A 22,101-nucleotide genomic window follows, 5' to 3' on the forward strand; every position below is an offset into this window, starting at 1 on the left:
AGTTGACTGATGAACATTATCACATAATTTATTCAGAAAATATAAATAACCACAATTAAAGATAGAATACTATTAACCGATTTGTACAATTTCAGAATGTGCTTGTTCTATTTTTAAACAAAGAAAACCATCTGAAGTTGTCTTTATTTTTAAGTTCTCGTGCAGTGATTTTACCCACTTGGGAGTAGATTTTTCTCCATGTGGCAGTCGATCTAAAATGAGTTTGACACCCCTGGCTTAAACAAACTTTGTTGAACGCTTGCCTCAGCCGCAGGTACTCGCTGTTCCTCTTGCCTGAACGCCGCACTGAGTTGCAGGACAGGGAGACAATATAGCGGCGAAAAAGTTCGCTAGTTAGAATCATCTTGCTAGCTTACTAGTTGTCGCCTGCATTCGCTCTCCAAGCCACAACGTTGACTACTGTCAACTTTGCTGCTAATCATACTTGGATGATTATAATCCCAACATTGTTAGTTCCCAACCAGTTGTACAGTATTTATTAGTAGCCAGCAAAGAAATATATTTGTGACACGATGATGTCAACCATGTGTGTCAAACATGCAAACAGGTTCAATGCAGCCCGCGAGATGAGGTTACTAAATGTAAAATTGAGCTGCATTTTTAAATGAAAGAAACTGCTGTTCTAAATGTGTCCACTGGATGTCACAATACCAATTCTGTTAGGCAAGCAAATAGTTCATATGGGGCCGGCAAGTATACCAAGCAAGAGGTACACAGTAAAGCGAGGCTGTGACTCCTCCTCCTCGACCCAACGTAAAACAAACAGGAGAAAAATTAAAAATTAAAATGCTTCATGAGATGATGCACAATGACACAGTTCTGTGAAAAATATTGTCTTCTGTGGAAATTTAGAGAAAGTAAACAATGGAAATGACACATGAGGCAGTTGATACATAAAAAAAGTTTTTATTTATGCTTTATTTTGTGTTGTGTTCAATCCTAGATGGGCTGTGACTTAAAGTTTAATTGCTTTGTAGATACACTGGGATGAAGTCTACTATATTTTCCGGACTATAAGGCGGACTTAAAATGCTTTTTTCCCCTCAAAACTCAACAGTGCGCCTTATAACCCAGTGCGCCAAATGTAAGGAATAATGGGACGGCGTGGCGCAGTGGAAGAGTACCCGTGCGCAAACCGAGGGTCCCTGGTTCAATCTCCACCTAGTACCAACCTCGTCACGTCCATTGTGTCCTGAGCAAGACACTTCACCCTTGCTCCTGATGGTTGCTGGTTAGCGCCTTGCATGGCAGCTCCCTCCATCGGTGTGTGAATGGGTAAATGTGGAAGTAGTGTCAAAGCGCTTTGAGTACTTTGAAGGTAGAAAAGCGCTATACAAGTACAACACATTTAATACTGGTTTTGCTCACCGACCTAAAAGCGATTTTATTTGGTGCATGGTGTAAGGATAAGTGTGACCACTAGATGGCAGTCACACATAAGAGATACGTGTAGACTGCACTATGATGGCAATATGTCTCAAGTAAACAACACCAACATGTTATATGTTCCATTGAATATATAGAACATTACACATGGCGCTCAAAAATCTATCAAAATATTTTAGTACGACTTTGATAAGCTATGATGCCGCACCGCTTGATGGATTGCACTGTGCTTCAACATATGAATATTATTATGGTGTGTGTATAAGGTAAGACATATTATCTGGCATTTTGTTTCGCAATATTATTCAAAGGCAACTTTTCTTACCTTATGGTACCTGCTGATCTGTATTTGGGATCTGCATAAATCCTGAATAATTGCGCTTCTACTTTTTCTCTATCTTCTTGTTATGGAATATTCATCCTCCGCTGTTACCATTTCTAGTATAAAGTAGTGTAAAGTTCTTACATATATCTGTCAGTAAACTTGCCACGATAGCGCTAAAACATACTGGTGTAGTGAGTTTACATTATTGACCCAAGAAACTTTAGTTATAAGAGAGTTTCCGGATGAGGAGATGCGGCTCCATTATTGATTTAGGTAAAGTCTGAATGTGATTAAAATAGTAAGCTCCATCTTTTGACACTTCTTCCACTCCCATCCTTGCATGCTACACCGCTACAACAAAGATGACGGGGAGAAGACGCTGCCGAAGGTGAGCCACGTAAATAAGACGGCAAAACGGCGCATCCTGAAGCGGCTTGAAGATGGTCTGTAAAACATAATTCATGCAACATTTTGACCAAAGAACTAACATTACATGTTATGTAGACCACAAAGAAGTGTTTTACATTTAGAAAAGAAAAAAAGAAATACTCCTTTAATGTGCCCTATAATCCGGTGTGCCTAATATATGAAAAAAGATTTAAAAAATGGACCATTCATCAGCAGTACATCCTATGATCTGGAAAATAAGGTAGTGTTTGCTTTTTTAAAATGTACATATACAAGATACATTACTGGGGACAGCAAAAACCACCTCATGACCCTTCATTAGGTACACTTTAAAGCGGGAGGTTCGAAAGTGCGGTTAGGGGGCCATCTGGTCTGCAGAAATTTTGGGGGGGGAATTCTAAATACAAAATTAATTAATTATTTGAAATTACACCAGTTATCTCTGCCACCCATAACACAAAGCTGATATATTGATGTTTTTATCAAATAGCTTATATTGTTGGGTTTAGCAGTTTTAATGCACAAAATGTAACAAAATGGCCCCCTGTTTTCAATCCAAGAGCTGTGTCAAATGTACTTTAATCTGCTGTACTGTTACTTGGATCATTTCATATCCACGTTATCCAAATACATTCCAACATACAGTGCTGTTTTTCAAAGGAGAAAAGAAGTAATGGCCTAGAATTTCTTCAGAGACTTTTTCCTTTGGGAACATTTTCTCCCGGTGTTGACCTGATTGGATGATTGGCGTGTTCGGCTGCTGCAACCCAGGGAACATTTTTCTCTCATCTTTGGCCACATATTTAAATTACATCCATAACTCGTATATGCTGCTATAACTGTACATACCGTGACAAAAAGCAACATATTGGGCTTGATCTACTAAATTTTTTGGTGTACTAAAACACGTGCAAACTTTACAACGCACAGCTGATCTATAAGCGTGTGTGGTTTATTAAATAAGCAAAATAGCGGGCAAAATCCATTTAGTGTCTGTTTTCAAATATATGCAGAATATATGCTGAGTATCAAAAGGCCTACAATACTGGCAGTAGAAAATGCAAATGCAATCATTTAGCGCTCGCAATGTGATTTATCAAGATGGAAATTGTTTGCAAATGTTTTTGCATGTTTGGAATGGACATGCCAACTTGCAGTTACGCACAAATGGCTGCGCTGTGTGTATTGTGAGGAGGCGATCGTGCGACGGATCAGTCTGTGTATGTGTCAACATATTTGGACTGTCAGAAATCAATAATATTAGACATTCAGCAACTTTACACCTGCGGAATGACTATAGCGGCTTATTAAAACAAATTCCATTGATTCGTTTTTTTATTACGTTCTTTAACTTCTTGCAACATGTACGTTGGATCATTCCAGACGCACTACACTGTTGCACCTTCGGCGTGATAAAAATGGGATCCGTAGTCTAGATGGCGCAGCTGTATTGCCCAGAAAAGGCGGTACAGATTATAGCTGTGGGCCGCATGTTCCACAACATAACACAATTCCATAGGTTTGGAGCTTATGATGCAATCAATGGGTGTGCAGAAAATGAGTGTCTCCATGGCGACAGCTGTTAGCACATGCAAAATCCTCATTTAAATAAGGCAGACTGCACCACTTTTGCACTTATCAGTTATACACACAGTCTTAGTAGATCACCCTCAACACGTCCACTAATAATACGTATATTGGGGAAGCGTGGCTCGGGTTGGTACAGCAGCCATGCTAGCAACTTGAGGGTCCCAGGTTCGATTCCCGCTTTCGCCACCCTGGTCACTACCATTTTGTCCTTAAACAAGACACTTTACCGCCTTGCTTCCAGTCCTTCCACCATCTGAAGACAAGAACCAAGAGCATTCATAGTTCACCATAATTTAGCACCGTCAAAAATGTGGCAGAGACAAGGTGCTTTTTATGCACCTAAAAATGAAATACATTTCTTATTACGGAAGAAAAAACCCAAGTTAAGTTTTAGTTCTTCACTAGTTGATCAATAAAAGGTATAAAAGTGAGCGTCATCAATGACAACACCAGGTTATTTATATTTATGCACCACTTCTGACATTCTCTTCAATACTGGACACATATGCAACTTTGTTTTTATTACATAAAAATGTTCACCAAATAAAAACAATATTTCCAATTAATTTTGATTGAGAAAAGTATAAAAATAATTTCACATGGATGAAAAAACATGTAAGGTGGGGCCTCAAAATACAATTCTGTTTCGGGCCCCAATTTAGTGCTGGGGTTGCTACAAGGCGCCATGCTTAGACTTAGACAAACTTTATTGATCCACAAGGGAAATTGTTCCACACAGTAGCTCAGTTACAAATGATTGAAAATGTAAAGATGGAAAGGATAATGCAGGTATAAAGTACACTAAAAATTTACCATAGTAGCGATATAAAAAATAACCTATGTTAAAATACCAACAGCGGTAAAGTTTAGATCCAAGAAGGAAAGACCAAAGTGAATGAAGATTTATAACTGAATGAATTTACATGCATAAAAACCTGTTTTCTTTTGTGTTTTTTGTTTAATGATTTAAGTAACATTTATAATAACCTTTTTCCAAAAGACAATGTAGAATGTGAGATATAACAGGATAATGCATACATTTATCATTTGTTTTCAAAACAGTTACAAAAAAAGTAAGACCCCAAAAATTTACTGTAGGACCCCATTTTTATGACTTGATGGGGTCCCTGGGGCCCCATTTTGAAAATTCTTAGCACCAACACTTATAACATATATGTAATATTTACATATTATATATACAGTATAAAATATATACTGATATATTATTATATCATCTTATATGTTTTTATAATACATACAATGTATAACAAATCCCAATTACCATGTGCAAGGGACAAGCGGTAGAAAATGGATGGATGGAACTTTACAGTATATGTAACAGATGCAGCAAAAAAAAGGGCAGCATAAACTCGAGAGTAGATCCAGCAGAAAATATACATTATAAACAAAGAGAGGTAGGTCAAATAAAAGCGGTCAGGTAATAGACAAATATCATCTATTGCTGTAGGGCGAGTGATTATACAGCTGGATGGAGTGCGTAATGCAGGAGTTCTTGAATGGAACACTGTGGGAACCAAGCTGAAGGAACCTGTTGGAGTATGAGCTCAGTTGTCTGGTGGAGTGGGTGGGCAGGATTCTCCATGATGGCGAGCAGTTTGTCCAGTGTCCTCTGTTTGTTCCACTGAATTAAAAGGCGTGTATTTGTATGCATTATGTATTGCTAATTTTCTGTTTTTACTTTGTAGCTGTATGTAGAAATGATGCTGCTGAAGTGGCAGCTGGTTGCATCGTCTCTGTGCTCTTTTTAAGTCCTCTTCGATCTTTGACATTATCCTTTAGTTTTCATGTTTTTCTTTTTTTGGATGCTTTTTTTATCTGCACTGCAAACCCCTATTCACCTTTTTAACACTATTCCCTCCGTCTGTGTCGCAGCTGCTGCTGCGCAACTTCAACAGAGTGAGGCGCTGCATCATGTTCCTCATCAACGCCGGCTACTACATCAACAGCTGCTTTGAGTGGGACTCGCCGCAGAGGAGCATCTGTGCGTTTGTGGTACGTAGACGTGATGTTTGAACACCAGGACGCCATAAATCAAATCATTGTTATCGGGCTGTTGAGTTAATAGAATAATAGCTCATTACTTTTCCCATTAGTTATTTTGACACTAATTAATGCACATTTCCTCACCTTTATGTTGGCGCCTGCAAGCAAGATTATCCATGATTACAATTGGTACTTGCAGTACAAAAGGGATGGAATAGGTTTGCATTCAAATCAGTGTATTTTGTCATGTTTCAGGGGATATTTAATAGAAGAGCTAGTTTTTGGTTCTTTGTGTATGTTGGATGTAATACACAAAAATATTGGGACACTGTTCTCAGAAATTGGAGATTTTCTCCACAGTTTTTTGCCAAACAAAGCTGTCAGAGACCTTATCAGAGTTCTCAGCTTGTTTCTAAGCGTCCTATGAATTGTCTGGACCACCGCTACCTCATCTGTGCCTGCAATTAAGAGGTGAATTGTAATTGGACAGCAGAGCTACTAAGGGACACTCTGCTGCTTATAGTGGGGAGTGGCCGCATGGGGCTTCCCACCCTCAGGATGATATCTAATGCTGTCTGCTCTGGTGTCCTAACTCCTTCTGTCACACACACACACACACACACACACACACACACACACACACACACACACACACACACACACACACACACACACACACACACACACAAATACACACATACACACACACGACAGGTGTACCTGCCGTTCTGCAGACAATAGCTATTGGCTGTCTGACCCACTTTAGTGTGTGTTTGAGGTGCAGCCATAGTGCATTTACCATGGGTCAGGTGAGTCGATGTATTGATTAGTTCACATTTCCCCTCTGTGTTCATGTTGTGCTGGGCATAAACCAGGGGTGTCAAAATAATTTTAGATCGGGGGCCACAAGGAGAAAAATCTACACTCAAGTGGGCCAGCTGGTAAAATCATGGCACAATAACTTAAAAATAAAGACAACTTTAGATTGTTTTATTTGTTTAAAAATAGAACAAGCACCTTCTGAAAATGGACACATCATAATGTTGTTTTTTTAGACTTACGTGTTGCAGTTTATAGTATTCTATCTCTGTAGTTATTTTTACTTTCGCTCACCTGCTGCCGGGCACTAATCGGAGAGCTACTTATTCCCACTGTTTGCCACACTCGGTCTGGCTTCTTTATTTACAATACGCAACAAGTTACGTTGGATGAATTCCCTCTTCTATGTTTCTTGATTCATGATTCCTGTGCTAAGTTTTTGCCTTAGCTTCCCATGAGATCGGCACACGTATCTTTTATTTGATTCCTGTAGTTTTGTATTTTGTATGATTTATGAGGAATAAATCATATTCCTACCTGCACACTTCGTCCGGAGTTCTGTCTGCATCCCGGGAGAACGACCCACGCAGTAAATTGCAAACCCACCGTTACAGACACAACACTAGTAAATATTGTTCATAAGTTTTAATTGCTAATTTCAAGATCACTTAAGTTTTTAAAGCTTAAATGTTTACTTCAAGAAATTTTACCAAGACAACTTTGACTTGTTTCATTGACATATTTTTTGCTCATTAAAAGCAAAAATAACTAAATAGAAATATGTATATGTTTTAATCTTTTTAAGAGTTTTCCAGTGTATGTACATGTAAATCACAAGTTTGGACGCCATCGTTGTCTGTTAGCCAGCTGTTACGATACAGGGGAAGAAGGAGACATCACAGAGGCAGGGACATTGTTTAGCTCTAGGCGTATTTATTTTTATAATAAAATGATGCGTGTAAAAAATCAAGATACGTATGGTGTGACTATGTGTTGTGTTTAACAGAATGTTACCAGGAGTTGTTGAACGTGCGTGTTAAGCGAGATGCGGTATTCCAAGGAGGGCGAGGCAAGCTCGGAGGTCAGTGGGCAGGTGAGAGGTCAAAGGCAGGAGCGAGGCGTCAAGGTCTGTGTCCATACGAGAAGTCGAGATCCAGGAAGGCAGCTAGGGAACCAGAGGGAATACGGGGAGTCGAGACACACAGCTGGAAACTAGGAAACGGAGAAACACTGCAGAATGACAACGCAGGACGATGAGCACAGAGGAGGAGAAACACAGAGAGCGAATGCACATAGGGAGAAAACTAGAGATGTGTAGGCTTACTGTACCATACAGGGGGCTATGTTCTGGCCCCGGAATGCAGGTTGCGCTGGCTTAAGAAGCGTGGTGCCTCATCATGTAAATTTCTGTTTGATTCATGCGGCTGCAGCTGGAGAGGACTGCGTGGGGAAGGCGTGGCGCAGTTGGTAGCGTGGCCGTGCCAGCAACCTGAGGGTTCCTGGTTCAATCCCCACCTTCCACCAACTTCGTCATGTCCGTTGTGTCCTTCAGCAAGACACTTCACCCTTGCTCCTGATGGGTTGTGGTTAGGGCCTTGCATGGCAGCTCCTGCCATCATTGTGTGAATGTGGAAATAGTGTCAGAGCGCTTTGAGTATCTTGAAGATAGAAAAGCGCTATACAAGTATAATAGAATAGAATAGAAAGTACTTTATTGATCCCTAGGGGAAAATCAGCACCACAGTTTGCTCACAATAGACAATAAACATTTAGGTATTTTTACATGTGAATAACATAAATACAGTCTGTTATACAGCATTATTCAAATGTGAACAATGCTGTTGTCACGCCTGTTTTTATGTTTGATCATGTTTTGTTTTGTTTTCTGGACTCTTGTTCCGTTTTTTAACTTCCTGGTTTGTTTTTCTTACCATGACAACTCATTGATTTTCACCTTGCTCTCTTAGTCACGCCCCTGCCCTCAGTCTCGCACCTGTTCCTAATTATCACAGCCACTACTTAAGTCATTTTCTTTCTGTCCATCAATCTGGGAACATTAACTTTCATTGTAATCTACGACCTTTGCTGCTCATTGCTCCATGCCATTGATCCCCTGCCACGCACCTTGCTGTTTATGCCTCCCGTTTTTGTCACAGTAAGTTGTTGTTTGTAATTAGGTTTTTGATAGTATCTTTTGTTTGTTTTGTAGATTGTATTGCCATTGTGCTGTTTTTGTTCTAAGTTTTAGCATAGATTATTATCCGCCATCGAGCGTGCTTTTTGTTTTGCCTTTTTGTATTTTGAGTATAATTAAAACATTATATACCTGAATTCTCTCCTGGCTCGTCCTGTAATCCCTCTGCGTTGAAGGTGAAAACCAAATCCATGTCCAGGTCTGACAGCTGTATAATAGACTGTATTTATATTATTCACATGTACAAACCCCGTTTCCATATGAAATGGGAAATTGTGTTGGATATAAATATAAACGGAATACAATGATTTGCAAATAATTTTTAACCCATATTCAGTTGAATATGCTACAAAGACAACATATTTGATGTTCAAACTAATAAACATTTTTTTTTGCAAATAATCATTGACTTTAGAATTTGATGCCAGCAACACGTGACAAAGAAGTTGGGAAATGTGGCAATAAATACTGATAAAGTTGAGGAATGCTCATCAAACACTTATTTGGAACATCCCACAGGTGTGCAGGCTAATTGGGAACAGGTGGGTGCCATGATTGGGTATAAAAAAAAGCTTCCCAAAAAATGCTCAGTCTTTCACAAGAAAGGATGGGGTGAGGTACACCCCTTTGTCCACAACTGCATAAGCAAACAGTTTAAGAACATTTCTCAAAGTGCAATTGCAAGAAATTTAGGGATTTCAACATCTACAGTCCATAATATCATCAAAAGGTTCAGAGAATCTGGAGAAATCACTGCACGTAAGCGCCATGGCCGGAAACCAACAATGAATGACCGTGACCTTCGATCCCTCAGACGGCACTGTAACAAAAAACAACATCAATCTCTAAAGGATATCACCACATGGGCTCAGGAACACTTCAGAAAACAACTGTTACTAAATACAGTTGGTCGCTACATCTGTAAGTGCAAGTTAAAGCTCTACTATGCGAAGCGAAAACCATTTATCAACATCCAGAAGTGCCGCCGGCTTTTCTGTGCCCGAGATCATCTAAGATGGTCTGATGCAAAGTAGAAAAGTGTTCTATGGTCTGACGAGTCCACATTTCAAATTTTGGGGGGAAATATTTGACATTGTGTCATACGCACCAAAGGGAAAGCGAACCATCCAGACTGTTATTGACGCAAAGTTCAAAAGCCAGCATTTGATGGTATGGGGGTGCATTAGTGCCCAAGGCATGGGTAACTTACACATCTGTGAAGGCACCATTAATGCTGAAAGGTACATACAGGTTTTGGAACAGCATATGCTGCCATCTAAGCGCCGTCTTTTTTATGGACGCCCCTGCTTATTTCAGCAAGACAATGCCAAGCCACTTTCAGCACGTGTTACAACAGCGTGGCTTCGTAAAAAAAAGGTGGCCCGCCTGCAGTCCAGACCTGTCTCCCATCGAAAATGTGTGGCGCATTATGAAGCGTAAAATACGACAGCCGAGACCCGGACTGTTGAACGACTGAAGCTCTACATAAAACAAGAATGGGAAAGAATTCCCCTTTCAAAGCTTCAACAATTAGTTTCCTTAATTCCCAAATGTTTATTGAGTGTTGTTAAAAGAAAAGGTGATGTAAAACAGTGGTGAACATGTCCTTTCCCAACTACTTTGGCATGTGTTGCAGCCATGAAATTCCAAGTTAATTATTATATGCATGAAAATAAAAAATTAAGTTTATGAGTTTGAACATCAAATAACTTGTCTTTTCAGTGCATTCAATTGAATATGGGTTGAAAAGGATTTGCAAATCATTGTATTCCGTTTATATTTACATCTAACACAATTTCCTAACTGATATGGAAAAGGGGTTTGTAAAAATACCTAAATGTTACAGCATTATTCACCTGTGAATAGTATAAATACAGTCTATTATACATTTAAGTACAGTTTAAGTACAGTACATTTAGTAACCATGATTGTGCAGCAGGTGGCGCTCGCGCCACAACAGCAGGAGCGTGCCCAGCGTTGGGGAATGCGCGGCCCTAACACCAGCAGTGTTAAAATATCATTGCTAATATCTGCCAACGATTTCATAGTGGTCCAGGTTCCTCAAGGCGCACCTGAGCGTTACAGGTTGGTCTCCCCAGTTTTGAACTTAACTCCGGGGGGCCGGTATGGTGTCATTCCCAGTTGAATAATCCTTGCGTGTTACGCAAGTATTATTAAAGACCGGAATGGGTCTCTGTGTGTGAGAGACCTTCTCTCCAAGGAGAAGTTCTTGCGTCTTTATAGAATTCAGATAAAAATGAATTATAAATGAAGACAACACGGTCACGTAAACGACCAGATAAGATAAGAAGTATCTGTTTAGAAAACAAATTATACTCAAAGCTCATTTAGTGTTGTCTTCTTCTGCACACTTAAAACTATTTGAGGGCAATAAAAGGGGTATCAAGGACAAAGTGTTTTATAGTTTATAGAAAGTCTCAAGTCCAAGCATCATTTTGCTTCTGCTCGCCCCTCCCAGACTGGTGTTAGCGTCAGAGTGTGCACTTAGCTAAAAGCATTCGAGTGTTTAGGACCTCTCCTTCACACAGGTACTCCTCCTCCTCCTCCATCACTCTCTCATTCCTCCCTCTCTTCCTGAGGCCTCTTAATCACTTCGCTCATCTCTTTAAGTGGCTTTTTATGGGGGGCCATCTGGCCAAGGTGGTGCGTGTGTGAAGGTGTACGGCTGTGTGTGGTTACGTGTCTTTCTGTCAGACTGTCTAAGTCGACAGATGTTGTACTTAACTTTTCAAAACGGTTGCAGAGGTGGTGTAGTGACAGCCCCCCTAAACATTTAAGTGATCCTCAGGGGAATGGGGGGTAGTGTGTTGGTTTATATCTAGGGTTCGGTAAATAGTGTGTGTTGTGTTGGAGATGAAATTCTGCGGCGTCACGTTCATTCCTGCGTCCATTGGCGAGTGCACAGCTGTGATGAAATGTAAGGGAGAGATTTCACATGCAGCGATTCTCCCTCACACCCACGCTGCTGTCTGCCACCCGTCCTGGTGGTGGAGCAGCCACTGTGGTATGAGGCGTTGGCTCGGTGGAGCGGCCTGCGGTCACCTCCTGTCCTGATCGATGCCAGGTGTCTGTGCATGCGTCCAGGTATGACTGCATAGCCCCCCTTTTTTTTTTTAGGTAGGCATCCGCCCTGGGTGTATCCTCCCCTCACATGTCTCCATCTTTAATCGCCAAAAGTGTGCAATCCGGCAGGGGCGTCAACGTGGAGGACTAAATGGTAGAGATGTGACCTTCCCGAACAATTCGATTCTTTTAGTCAAAGTCAAAGCAGCATTATATGCAGTGTATTTATGTATACACATACATGATAAATGATCAATGGGTTGTACTTATATAGCGCTTTTCTACTTTCAAGGTACTCAAAGCGGGTTGACACTACTTCCACATTTACCCATTCACACACACATTCACACACTGATGGAGGGAGCTGCCATGCAAGGCGCTAACCAGCATTCATCAGGAGCAAGGGTGAAGTGTCTTGCTCAGGACACAAAGGACGTGACGAGGTTGGTACTAGGTGAGGTTTGAACCAGGGACCCTCGGGTTGCGCACGGCCACTCTTTATATATATCTATATATATATCTATATATATATATATATATATATAGATATATATATAGGCTATTCAATATAAAAAAATTTTATTATGTCCTAAATTTTGGTCTCGTACCAGTCAAACTTTTTTATATACATAAATACATTTTATTCTCGCTTATGAGTTGGGTATATTATTTGGTATATTGTTAAAATGCTCTTTTAAGGTGAGGGGGAAAAAAAACAGGCGTATGGCATCACCTTATAGAATGTTTACAAAGAAAATGCAACAAAAATAAGATTATCGCCGTTAGAGAATAATTCCCACTGAAAAGAGCAAAATTAGTAATATTTGTGTACATTTCAATTATTTTTGATCCACATCTTATATCTGCTACCGGTGGGGAAAAAAATCTGTTCAAAAAAGAACTATGATAACGAGCCGGTCTTTTGAACGGCTCTTTCAAAGGAATGGCTCTTTGAAAGCCATGTCTCCCTTCAAACAGCCATAAATCCCCTCTCCAGTAATTGGGGATGCTCTACCAGGGCCCCAAGCTAAGGGGGCCCCTGGGCTTTTATAAAGTTTGAAGAAGTTTCCACTTTCATTTTAATTATGCACGTTTAAAAACAAAAAACGTCATAAATGTTAATGAGAACCAAATATAGCCAAGAAAGTTTGATAATAAAGTTGCTTGGATCAAATGAAGAATGTCTATACCTACACCTCCATTCAAAAATGCAAAATGGCTAGTCAGTCCTTGTGGTTTGTGGATCCCTTTGAGGCAGTTGTGATTAAGGGCTGTACAAATAAAATGTGATTAATTTATTGAAACCGATCATGGAACAGTTGAATCATCGAAGCTCACCTTTAACTGTTGGCACACAGCATCATTATGTTGGAACAAGGATGAAGACATAGAAGAAAGGTAAACGATTTGTAGAGTTGATATTTATTATACTATGCAAATAGATTTATTACAAACCCCATTTCCATATGAGTTGGGAAATTGTGTTAGATGTAAATATAAACGGAATACAATGATTTGCAAATCATTTTCAACTCATATTCAGTTGAATATGAAACTAAGACAACATATTTGATGTTAAAACTGATAAACATTCTTTTTTTTGTACAAATAATCATTAACTTTAGAATTTGATGCCAACAACACATGACAAAGAAGTTGGGAAAGGTGGCAATAAATACTGATATAGTTGAGGAATGCTCCTCAAACACTTATATGGAACATCCCACAGGTGTGCAGGCTAATTGGGAACAGGTGGGTGCCATGATTGGATATGAAAGCAGCTTCGATTAAATGCTAAGTAATTCACAAAAAAGGATGGGGCGAGGGTCACCACTTGGTAAGCAAATTGTTGAACAGTTTTCGAAAAACATTTCTCAACGAGCTATTGCAAGGAATTTAGGGATTTTACTAGCTACTGTACGGTCCGTAAAATCATCAAAAGGTTCAGAAAATTAGGAGAAATCTCTCTTCATAAGCGATGATATTACGGACCTTTGATCCCTCAGGCAGTACTGCATCAAAAACCAACATCCGTGTGTAAAGGATATCACCACATGGGCTCAGGAACACTTCATAAAACCACTGTCAGTAACTACAGTTGGTCGCTACATCCGTAAGTGCAAGTTAAAACTACCATGGAAAACCAAACCCAATTATCAACAACACCCTGAAATGCCGCCGGCTTGGCTGGGCCCGAGCTCACCTAAGATGGACTGATGCAAAGTGGAAAGGTGTTCTGTGGTCTGACGAGTCCACATTTCAAATTATATTTGGAAACAGAGGACGTGGTGTCCTCCAGAACAAAGAGGAAAATAACCATTCGGATTGTTATAGGCTCAAAGTTCAAAAGCCAGCATCTGAGATGGTATGGGGGTGTATTAGTGCCCAAGGCATGGCTAACTTACACATCTGTGAAGGCAGCATTAATGCTGAAAGGTCCATACAGGTTTGGAGCAACATATGTTGTCATCCAAGCAATGTTAACATGGACGCCCCTGCTTATTTCAGCAAGACAATGCCAAACTACGTGTTACAACAGCATGGCTTCGTAGTAAAAGAGTGCGGGTATTTTTCTGGCCCGCCTGCAGTCCAGAACTGTCTCCCATTGAAAATTTGTGGCACATTATGAACCATAAAATACGACAGCGGAGACCCCGGGCTGTTGAATGACTAAAGCTCTACATAAAACAAGAATGGGAAAGAATTCCACTTTAAAAGCTTCAACATTTAGTTTCCTCAGTTCCCAAACGTTTTTTGAGTGTTGTTAAAAAAAAAAGGTGATGTAACTGTGGTGAACATGCCCTTTCCCAACTACTTTGGCACATGTTGCAGCCAGGAAATTCTAAGTTAATTATTATTTGCAAAAAAAAATTAAAGTTTATGAGTTTGAACATCAAATATATTGTCTTGGTTGTGCATTTATTTGCAAATCATTGTATTCCGTTTATGTTTACATCTGACACAATTTCCCAACTCATATGGAAACGTGGTTTGTATATCATTATTTTTATGTTTATTAGTAAAATCTATTTATTAATATATAATATATATCTTTGTATGTGTGTATGTATGTATATATGTATGTATTTATATATGTATGTATGTATATATGTATGTATATTTTTAAAATAGCGGCCGATTTTGTCTGCCCTATCTGTGACGCCGGTTCGGCATTGTGATGCCGGGTTCGATTCCCTCGAGGATGCGTCGAAATTGAACACAGCAAAGGTAAGATAAACAGATTTATTTAAATAACAAAAAGAGCTATATAACAAAAATGCTAGAGCTAGTAGAATAAAACAAACAAAGGACGCTAGCATAAAAGCTAGGATATACAAAAATGAGAACTAAACTGGCACATAGACACATTAAAGAGAAAAACAAAACATACAGCATGAGAGCTGGAATAAACAAATGGCTGAGCGTGAAAAGCTAGCGAGAATATACATACGATGTAGAGTGCAGGCGTAACTTGTTGCGTGAAAGCAAATTATGAACCCAGGCTGAACAAACAAAAGAGGATTGCTTATAAAGTGACGGTGATTATCTGTAGCAGGTGTGCGGGGCGTGAGCAGCAGGTGAACTGATGAGTGACCATGGTGACAAAGCAAACAGGAAATAAGGAGTCGGAGAAATATACAAAATAGAAAAATAAATAGTGTAGATCTGAGCAGCAGATCGCAACAGTATTCCCCCCCAACAAAAGACAGATACCAGATGTCTCAAAAAACACAAACAAAAACTTGAACCCCCTCCCCAAAACCAGAAAGTTCACAAACGAAGGGAGGGCGGAGGGAGGCCACGGTGGAGGGTCGCCAGATCGCATGTCCCCGAATCCACCGAGGACACATCATGTGGCGGCGGCGGGTGGAACGCCGCTGCCGAAAAAGTTTTGGCGGGCGACCTCGAAAAGGCCACATCAGTGGCCGCCTCGTAGGATGAGGTGCCCGGCGAGGAGGATGACCCGGGCACGGCCACATCCGTGGCCGACATGGAGGAGGGAGTGTCTGGCGAGGAGGATGAGCTCGCAGAGGCCACGCCCGTGGTCGACGTGGTGGACGATGCCTCAGCATCGAAATCCCAGCAGGCTTGGAAGCAGCAGACGAGGGTGCGGGGACTACAGCCAAAGCAGGCCCGAGTGCAGCTGGCGAGGATGATGCGGGTGCTGCAGCCGAAGAAGGTGTCATTGGCGGCGTGGAAGCCGCAGGAGTCGTCGGAGGTGTGGAAGCCGAAGGAGTCGTCATTGGTGGCGTGGAAGCCGCAGGAGTCGTCATTGGCGTGAATGCAGGCGTAGTCGTCGGTGGTGCTGGCGTGGGCCCCAGCCCCGTCGTTGACGCTGGTGTGGGCTCCAGCCCCGTCGTCGACCCTGGTGTGGGCTCCAGCCCCGTCGTCGGCGGTGCTTGGCGGCGTGGTGCTGGTACCGGCGCTTGGCGGCGTGGTGCTGGTACTGGAGTGGGCTCCAGCCCTGTCGTAGACGCAGGTGTATGCTCCAGCCCTGAAGCTGGAGTGGGCTCTAGCTTAGGAACTGGTGCTAGAGTGGGTTCTAGCATTGAGGCTGGTGCGAAAACCAGGCGAGGACTTGGTGCTGGCGTGAGAACCAGGCTAGAGTCGATTGCTGGTGCAAAAACCAGGTTAGAGTCGGGTGCTGGTATGAAAACCAGGTTTGAGTCATGTGCTGGTATGAAAACCAGGCTTGGGATGGAACTAGAACAGGGACTATGACAAGGACTAGTACCAAGACTTGGACCAGGACTCGGACCAGAACTTGGACCTGAACTCGGACTACGCGTCAGTCTACGAGTTGATCGACAATGTTGGCCAGAAGTCGGACCAGGACTGGGACTAGGCTTGAACACCGGTGGCGGAGGGCGCACTGGAGGTAGTGGACTAGCGAGTCGAAAAGTCGGTGGAGGAAGTCTAGGTGGCCTTAGTGGCTTGACCGGGGGAAACACAGGTGGAGGAGGTCTACTAGGAGGAGCTAAGCAGAATATCGGTGGAGGTGGCCTCATAGGAGGTTGCGGTTTGACAGTTAGCATCTGAGCTACTTCCCCACCACAGCTATAGGCCTTAGCCCCTCCCTCCAGACGGGGATCCCAGACCCGTTCCCTATGGTCAGGGACTGACCTTAAGGGAGGGTGGTGGGAGGTTTGGAGGTGGGCAGACTCCTCCCCTTTAAATTGACCAACATGTCCTTTTGAAAAAGGAGAAAAAACCCCAGACTTGGGCGGGGAACGGGGCTTAAGAGGTGGAGGAAGAAAAGTAGGTAGCTCATGTTGCCTTAGTTTGCAACTAGAAATAACATCTGTATAGAACTTAGTTTTGTCTATAGAGTCCAAAAAATCATAGTCAATATTTGAAACAGGTTGAGAATAAGAGTGAACAATATAAAAATCCTCAGAAAAAATATCATCGACAGGGGGCGGTATTGAGTCACCGGGGGGGCGTTCCCCAAATGTCGTCACTATGGCAGTCTGTGAAGGTGTCATGGCGGTTGAAGGAGTGTTTGGGAAATGAACCAAAAGGATTACCGGTCATGAAGGGTGAATCCTGGTCGGAGTGAAGTTGGCTGTGTCCATGGGAAGGATGAAGTGGAGTAGGAGCGTTACTGCCGTGAGGGGGAAACCTCCACTGGACCCCCCGCCTCTTCGGGGCAGCGCGAACGGCTTCGGAGGAGACTTCAGGCCCACAGCCGAGTCTTTCCTGCTCCCAAGCCATGAGCTCCAACCACAACCCTAAGTTGAAGGGTTCCTTCCTCTGGTTCGATGCGAGGGAATTCTTTTTTGCTGGGTTCATACTGTGAGGACTGGTGGGCATGGTAATGCCGGGTTTGTCCCTCCGTGGATGCGATGACGTGAACACAACAAAAGGTAGGATCTTAAAATATTGATTTAACAAAAAGAGAGCTCTGAACAGAAATGCTGGAGCTAATAAAAAGGCAAACCAAAAACGCTAGTATGAAAACTAGGAAATACAAACAGAAAACTAAACTTGGCATGAAAGCACAAACGAGAAAACAAATCATCAGTATGAAAACTGGAATAATCAAGTGGTATAGCGTGAGAGCTAGCGAGAATAAAAGTAGAAAAAGTAGCAGTCGTCACTTGTTGCATGAGAGCAATTTATGAACCCAGGAAGAAATGAACAAAGAGGCTGTCTTAAATAGGAGGGTGATTAGACAAAACAGGTAGAATAGAATAGAATAGAGTTTTATTGTCATTATTGCAATGAACAGGTTCAAATGGCAGGTGGACTGATGAGTTACCATGGTGACAGGCTAAACAGGAAATAAACAGTCACTTGACGGAGAGTGATACCAGAAAGGAAAAATAACTAATATGTCTAGATACGAGCAGCGGATCGCAACACTATCTGCAACGCTTAAAAAACATAAACGTTACTCTGACATGGAGGAAACTTTTTTTTAAATAAACACATCATGCTTGTAATCCTTTCTTGGGGTATCTCCTTTTAGTTGACCTTGTACCAGTCGATCTGTACCGTCATGAAACTCTACCTGATCCTATGCACACTTCTACTAAATTCTTCAATCAATGGATCTATTATAATTCGTCAGGAAAGGTTGGAAAAGGAAACTAACACTACTGGCTGTGTTCACTTACCAGAGAAAAAATGTTCACAGCACATTCTGGAGTGTTCTGTAGGAATCGGGTGATCCCTTTGTATCATGCTCCGTATGGCAGAAATCCACTTGTTATGGCAGTCAACGTTATGCACCAGGAGGAGCGGGACACAACACGATTCGATCTGTTTCTTCTTAGGTATTTGCTTCTGGTCTTTCTGGTGCACTGCTGTTGATATAGCGCCTTCATAGTGGCGTAGCGCTGCAACTGCAGTTAAAATACGTAGCTGCCACTGAGGGACATCAATCGCTCAATCAACACATATTGCTGTGTTGAGCGATATCAATCGCTCTGGTTGGGGGCAGCAAAAAAAGGCATATATATATATATATATATGTATATATAAACACGCACACACAGCATCGTACAATGTTTCACCTTTGCATGTCTTTGCACATAACTGCGTGCGTTCAAGGACCCTCAATTAAAGTTACAAATAGATGTGTCAATAGCTGTAAAAGCTAGGTGGAGACTTAATGCCTAGAAGCTGTACCAATAATTATATTTTTAATAGTGTTGTGTCATTATGACTCTTATTATCCACTAGTGCGGTGGTCAGCAACCTGCGGCTCTTTAGGGCCGCCCACGTGGCTCCCGAGAGTATTTTTAAAAAAGGATTGAAAATGGAAAAAGATGGGGGAAAAATAAGGTTTTTGTTTTAGTATGTTTTTTTTTTTAGGACAAACATGACAGAAACCTTCCAAATTCTTAGAAAGTCCACTGTTTAATGTTTGTGTGTATGCTTCACTGATGAGAGTATTTGGTGAACATCGTTTTTCATCCATCCATTTTCTACCGCTTGTCCCTTTTGTTGTTGCGGGGGAGGTCGCTGGAGCCTATCTCAGCTGCATTCGGGCGGTAGGCGGGGTACACCCTGGAGAAGTCGCCACCTCATCACAGGGCCAACACAGATATACAGACAACATTCACACTCACATTCACACACTAGGGCCAATTTAGTGTTGACAATCAACCTATCCCCAGGTGCATGTCTTTGGAGGTGGGAGGAAGCCGGAGTACAGGGAGGTAACCCATTTTGTACTACTAATTTTGGCCGTTTTTGAACTCACCATAGTGTGGACTGTGACGCAACAGTTTATTTACATGTAAAATCTTCAACTCCTTCTTTGTCTCATTTTGTCCACCAAACGTTTTATGCTGTGCGTGAATGCACAAATGTTTGCTTTGTTGATGTTATTGACTTGTTGGAGTGCTGGTCAGTGCATGACTGCAAGCTAATCAATGCTATCATGCTGTTTAGGCTATCTGTATGTACATATTGCATTATTATGCCCCATTTGTAGGTATATTTGAGCTCATTTAACATCCTTTATTTGTATCCTCTATGTATATAATTTAGTTTTGCATATCTCATTACATATTATCTGTATGTAATATTGGCTGCATTTCAGATAGTTCTTTGTGTGCCATGTTGGTCAAAACTACAGCAAACATTACCTGGCTTGCCACACATTGTAAAAAAATCCATTAGAAAAAGACAGCCTGCCGTTTACTTTAACTTGGACACACACACAGCTATACCTTTGGCCATTACACGCCAGTAATTTCCAAAAGTTATTTCACCCTATGAGTAGCCTCTGGTTTACTAATGTTTTATAATGTCGTGGAATAAATATTACAAACCCTGTTTCTATATGAGTTGGGAAATTGTGGAATACATTGATTTGCAAATGATAAACGGAATACAATGATTTGCAAATCCTTTTCGACCCATATTCAGTTGAATGCACTACAAAGACAAGATATTTGATGTTCAAACTCATAAACTTTATTTTGTTTTGCAAATAATAATTAACTTAGAATTTCATGGCTGCAACATGTGCCAAAGTAGTTGGGAAAGGGCATGTTCACCACTGTGTTACATCATCTTTTCTTTCAACAACACTCAAACTTTTGGGAAACTGAGGAAACTAATTTTTGAAGCTTTGAAAGTGGTATTCTTTCCCATTCTTTTTTAATGTAGAGCTTCAGTCGTTCAACAGTCTGGGGTCTCTGCTGTCATATATTACGCTTCATATTGCGCCACACATTTTCGATGGGAGACAGGTCTGGACTGCAGGCGGGCCAGAAAAGTACCCGCACTCTTTTTTACGAAGTCACGCTGCTGTAACACTTGTCTAGCTGAAATAAGCAGGGGCGTCCATGATAACGTTGCTTGGGTGACAACATATGTTGCTCCAAAACCTGTACGGACCTTTCAGCATTATTTGTGCCTTTACAGATGTGTAAGTTACCCACGCCTTGGGCATTAATACACCCCCATACCATCACAGATGCTGGCTTTTGAACTTTGCGCCTATAACAATCCAAATGGTTATTTTCCTTTTTGTTCTGGAGCACACCACGTCCACAGTTTCCAAATATAATTTAAAATGTGGACTCGTCAGACCACAGAACACCTTTCCACTTTGCATCAGTCCATCTTAGGTGAGCTCGGGCCCAGCCAAGCCGGAGGCGTTTCAGGCTATTGTTGATAAATGGGTTTGGCTTTGCATAGTAGAGTTTTAACTTGCACTTACAGATGTAGCGACCAACTGTAGTTACTGACAGTGGTTTTATGAGGTGTAATATCATCGCTTACGTGCAGTGATTTCTCCAGATTCTCTGAACGTTTTGATGATTTTACGGACCGTAGATGGTAAAATACTTAAATTCCTAGCAATAGCTTGTTGAGAAATGTTTTTCGAAAACTGTTCGACAATTTGCTTACAAAGTGGTGACCCTTGCCCCATCCTTGTTTGTGAATTACTTAGCATTTCATGGAAGCTGCTTTTATACCCAATCATGGCACCCAACTGTTCCAAATTAGCTTGCACACCTTTGGGATGTTCCATGTAAGTGTTTGATGAGCATTCCTCAACGTTATCAGTATTTATTGCCACCTTTCCCAACTTTTTCGTCGTGCGTTGCTGGCATCAAATTCTAAAATTAATGATTATTTGCAAAAAAAACAAGTTATTCAGTTTGAACATGAAATATGTTGTCTTTGTCGCATATTCAACTGAATATGGGTTGAAAATAGGGCTTGGCGATATTGCTGTTTTATAATATCGCGATATTTTTAGACCATATCGCGATATACGATATATATTACAATATTTTGCCTTGGCCTTGAATTAACACTTGATACTTATAATCACAGCAGTAAGATGGTTCTATTTGTCTACATTAAAAAAACTTCTTCATACTGCATTAATATATGCTACTTTTAAACTTTCATGCAGAGAGGGAAATCACAACCAAGTCAATTGACCAAAACTGTATTTATTAAACAGTTATTAAGCAGTGGCACAAACATTCATGTCATTTCAAAAACATAAGTTGCAAGATTGTCAGAGACATTTTAAGTGTCAAATAAAAATGAGCTGCATAATAGGAAATCAAATAGTATTCGTCCTTTGCTATGTAGTATGTTACTAAGGTTATGAAATTCTCTTCATCCTCTAGCGAGTGACTTGACAAATGATGCTACATATTAACAGTAATGCTACTTTTTATAGCAACGCTTTTTCCCCCCACACTTGACAAATTACAGTTGTCAGTTCAACATATTCCCACTTGAAGCCGAACCACCGCTAGACTAAGGAAACCCTGCTGTTTTTCTTGGG

At 41.2% G+C, this 22,101-nt stretch overlaps 1 protein-coding gene across 6 annotated transcripts in view; it reads left to right on the plus strand.

Moving 5' to 3' along the window:
• LOC133556373 (multiple C2 and transmembrane domain-containing protein 1-like) overlaps positions 1–22,101 on the plus strand; it is a 439,257-nt gene that overhangs the window by 279,794 nt on the left and 137,362 nt on the right. For all 6 annotated transcript variants that reach the window (XM_061906234.1, XM_061906235.1, XM_061906236.1 and 3 more), the window contains one exon: positions 5,624–5,743. In XM_061906234.1, coding sequence (XP_061762218.1) covers positions 5,624–5,743 — 120 coding nt within the window. The remainder of the gene's footprint in view (positions 1–5,623; positions 5,744–22,101) is intronic.

The sequence above is a fragment of the Nerophis ophidion genome, linkage group LG07 (genome assembly GCF_033978795.1).
Source record: "Nerophis ophidion isolate RoL-2023_Sa linkage group LG07, RoL_Noph_v1.0, whole genome shotgun sequence".
NCBI classification, from domain to species: domain Eukaryota; kingdom Metazoa; phylum Chordata; class Actinopteri; order Syngnathiformes; family Syngnathidae; genus Nerophis; species Nerophis ophidion.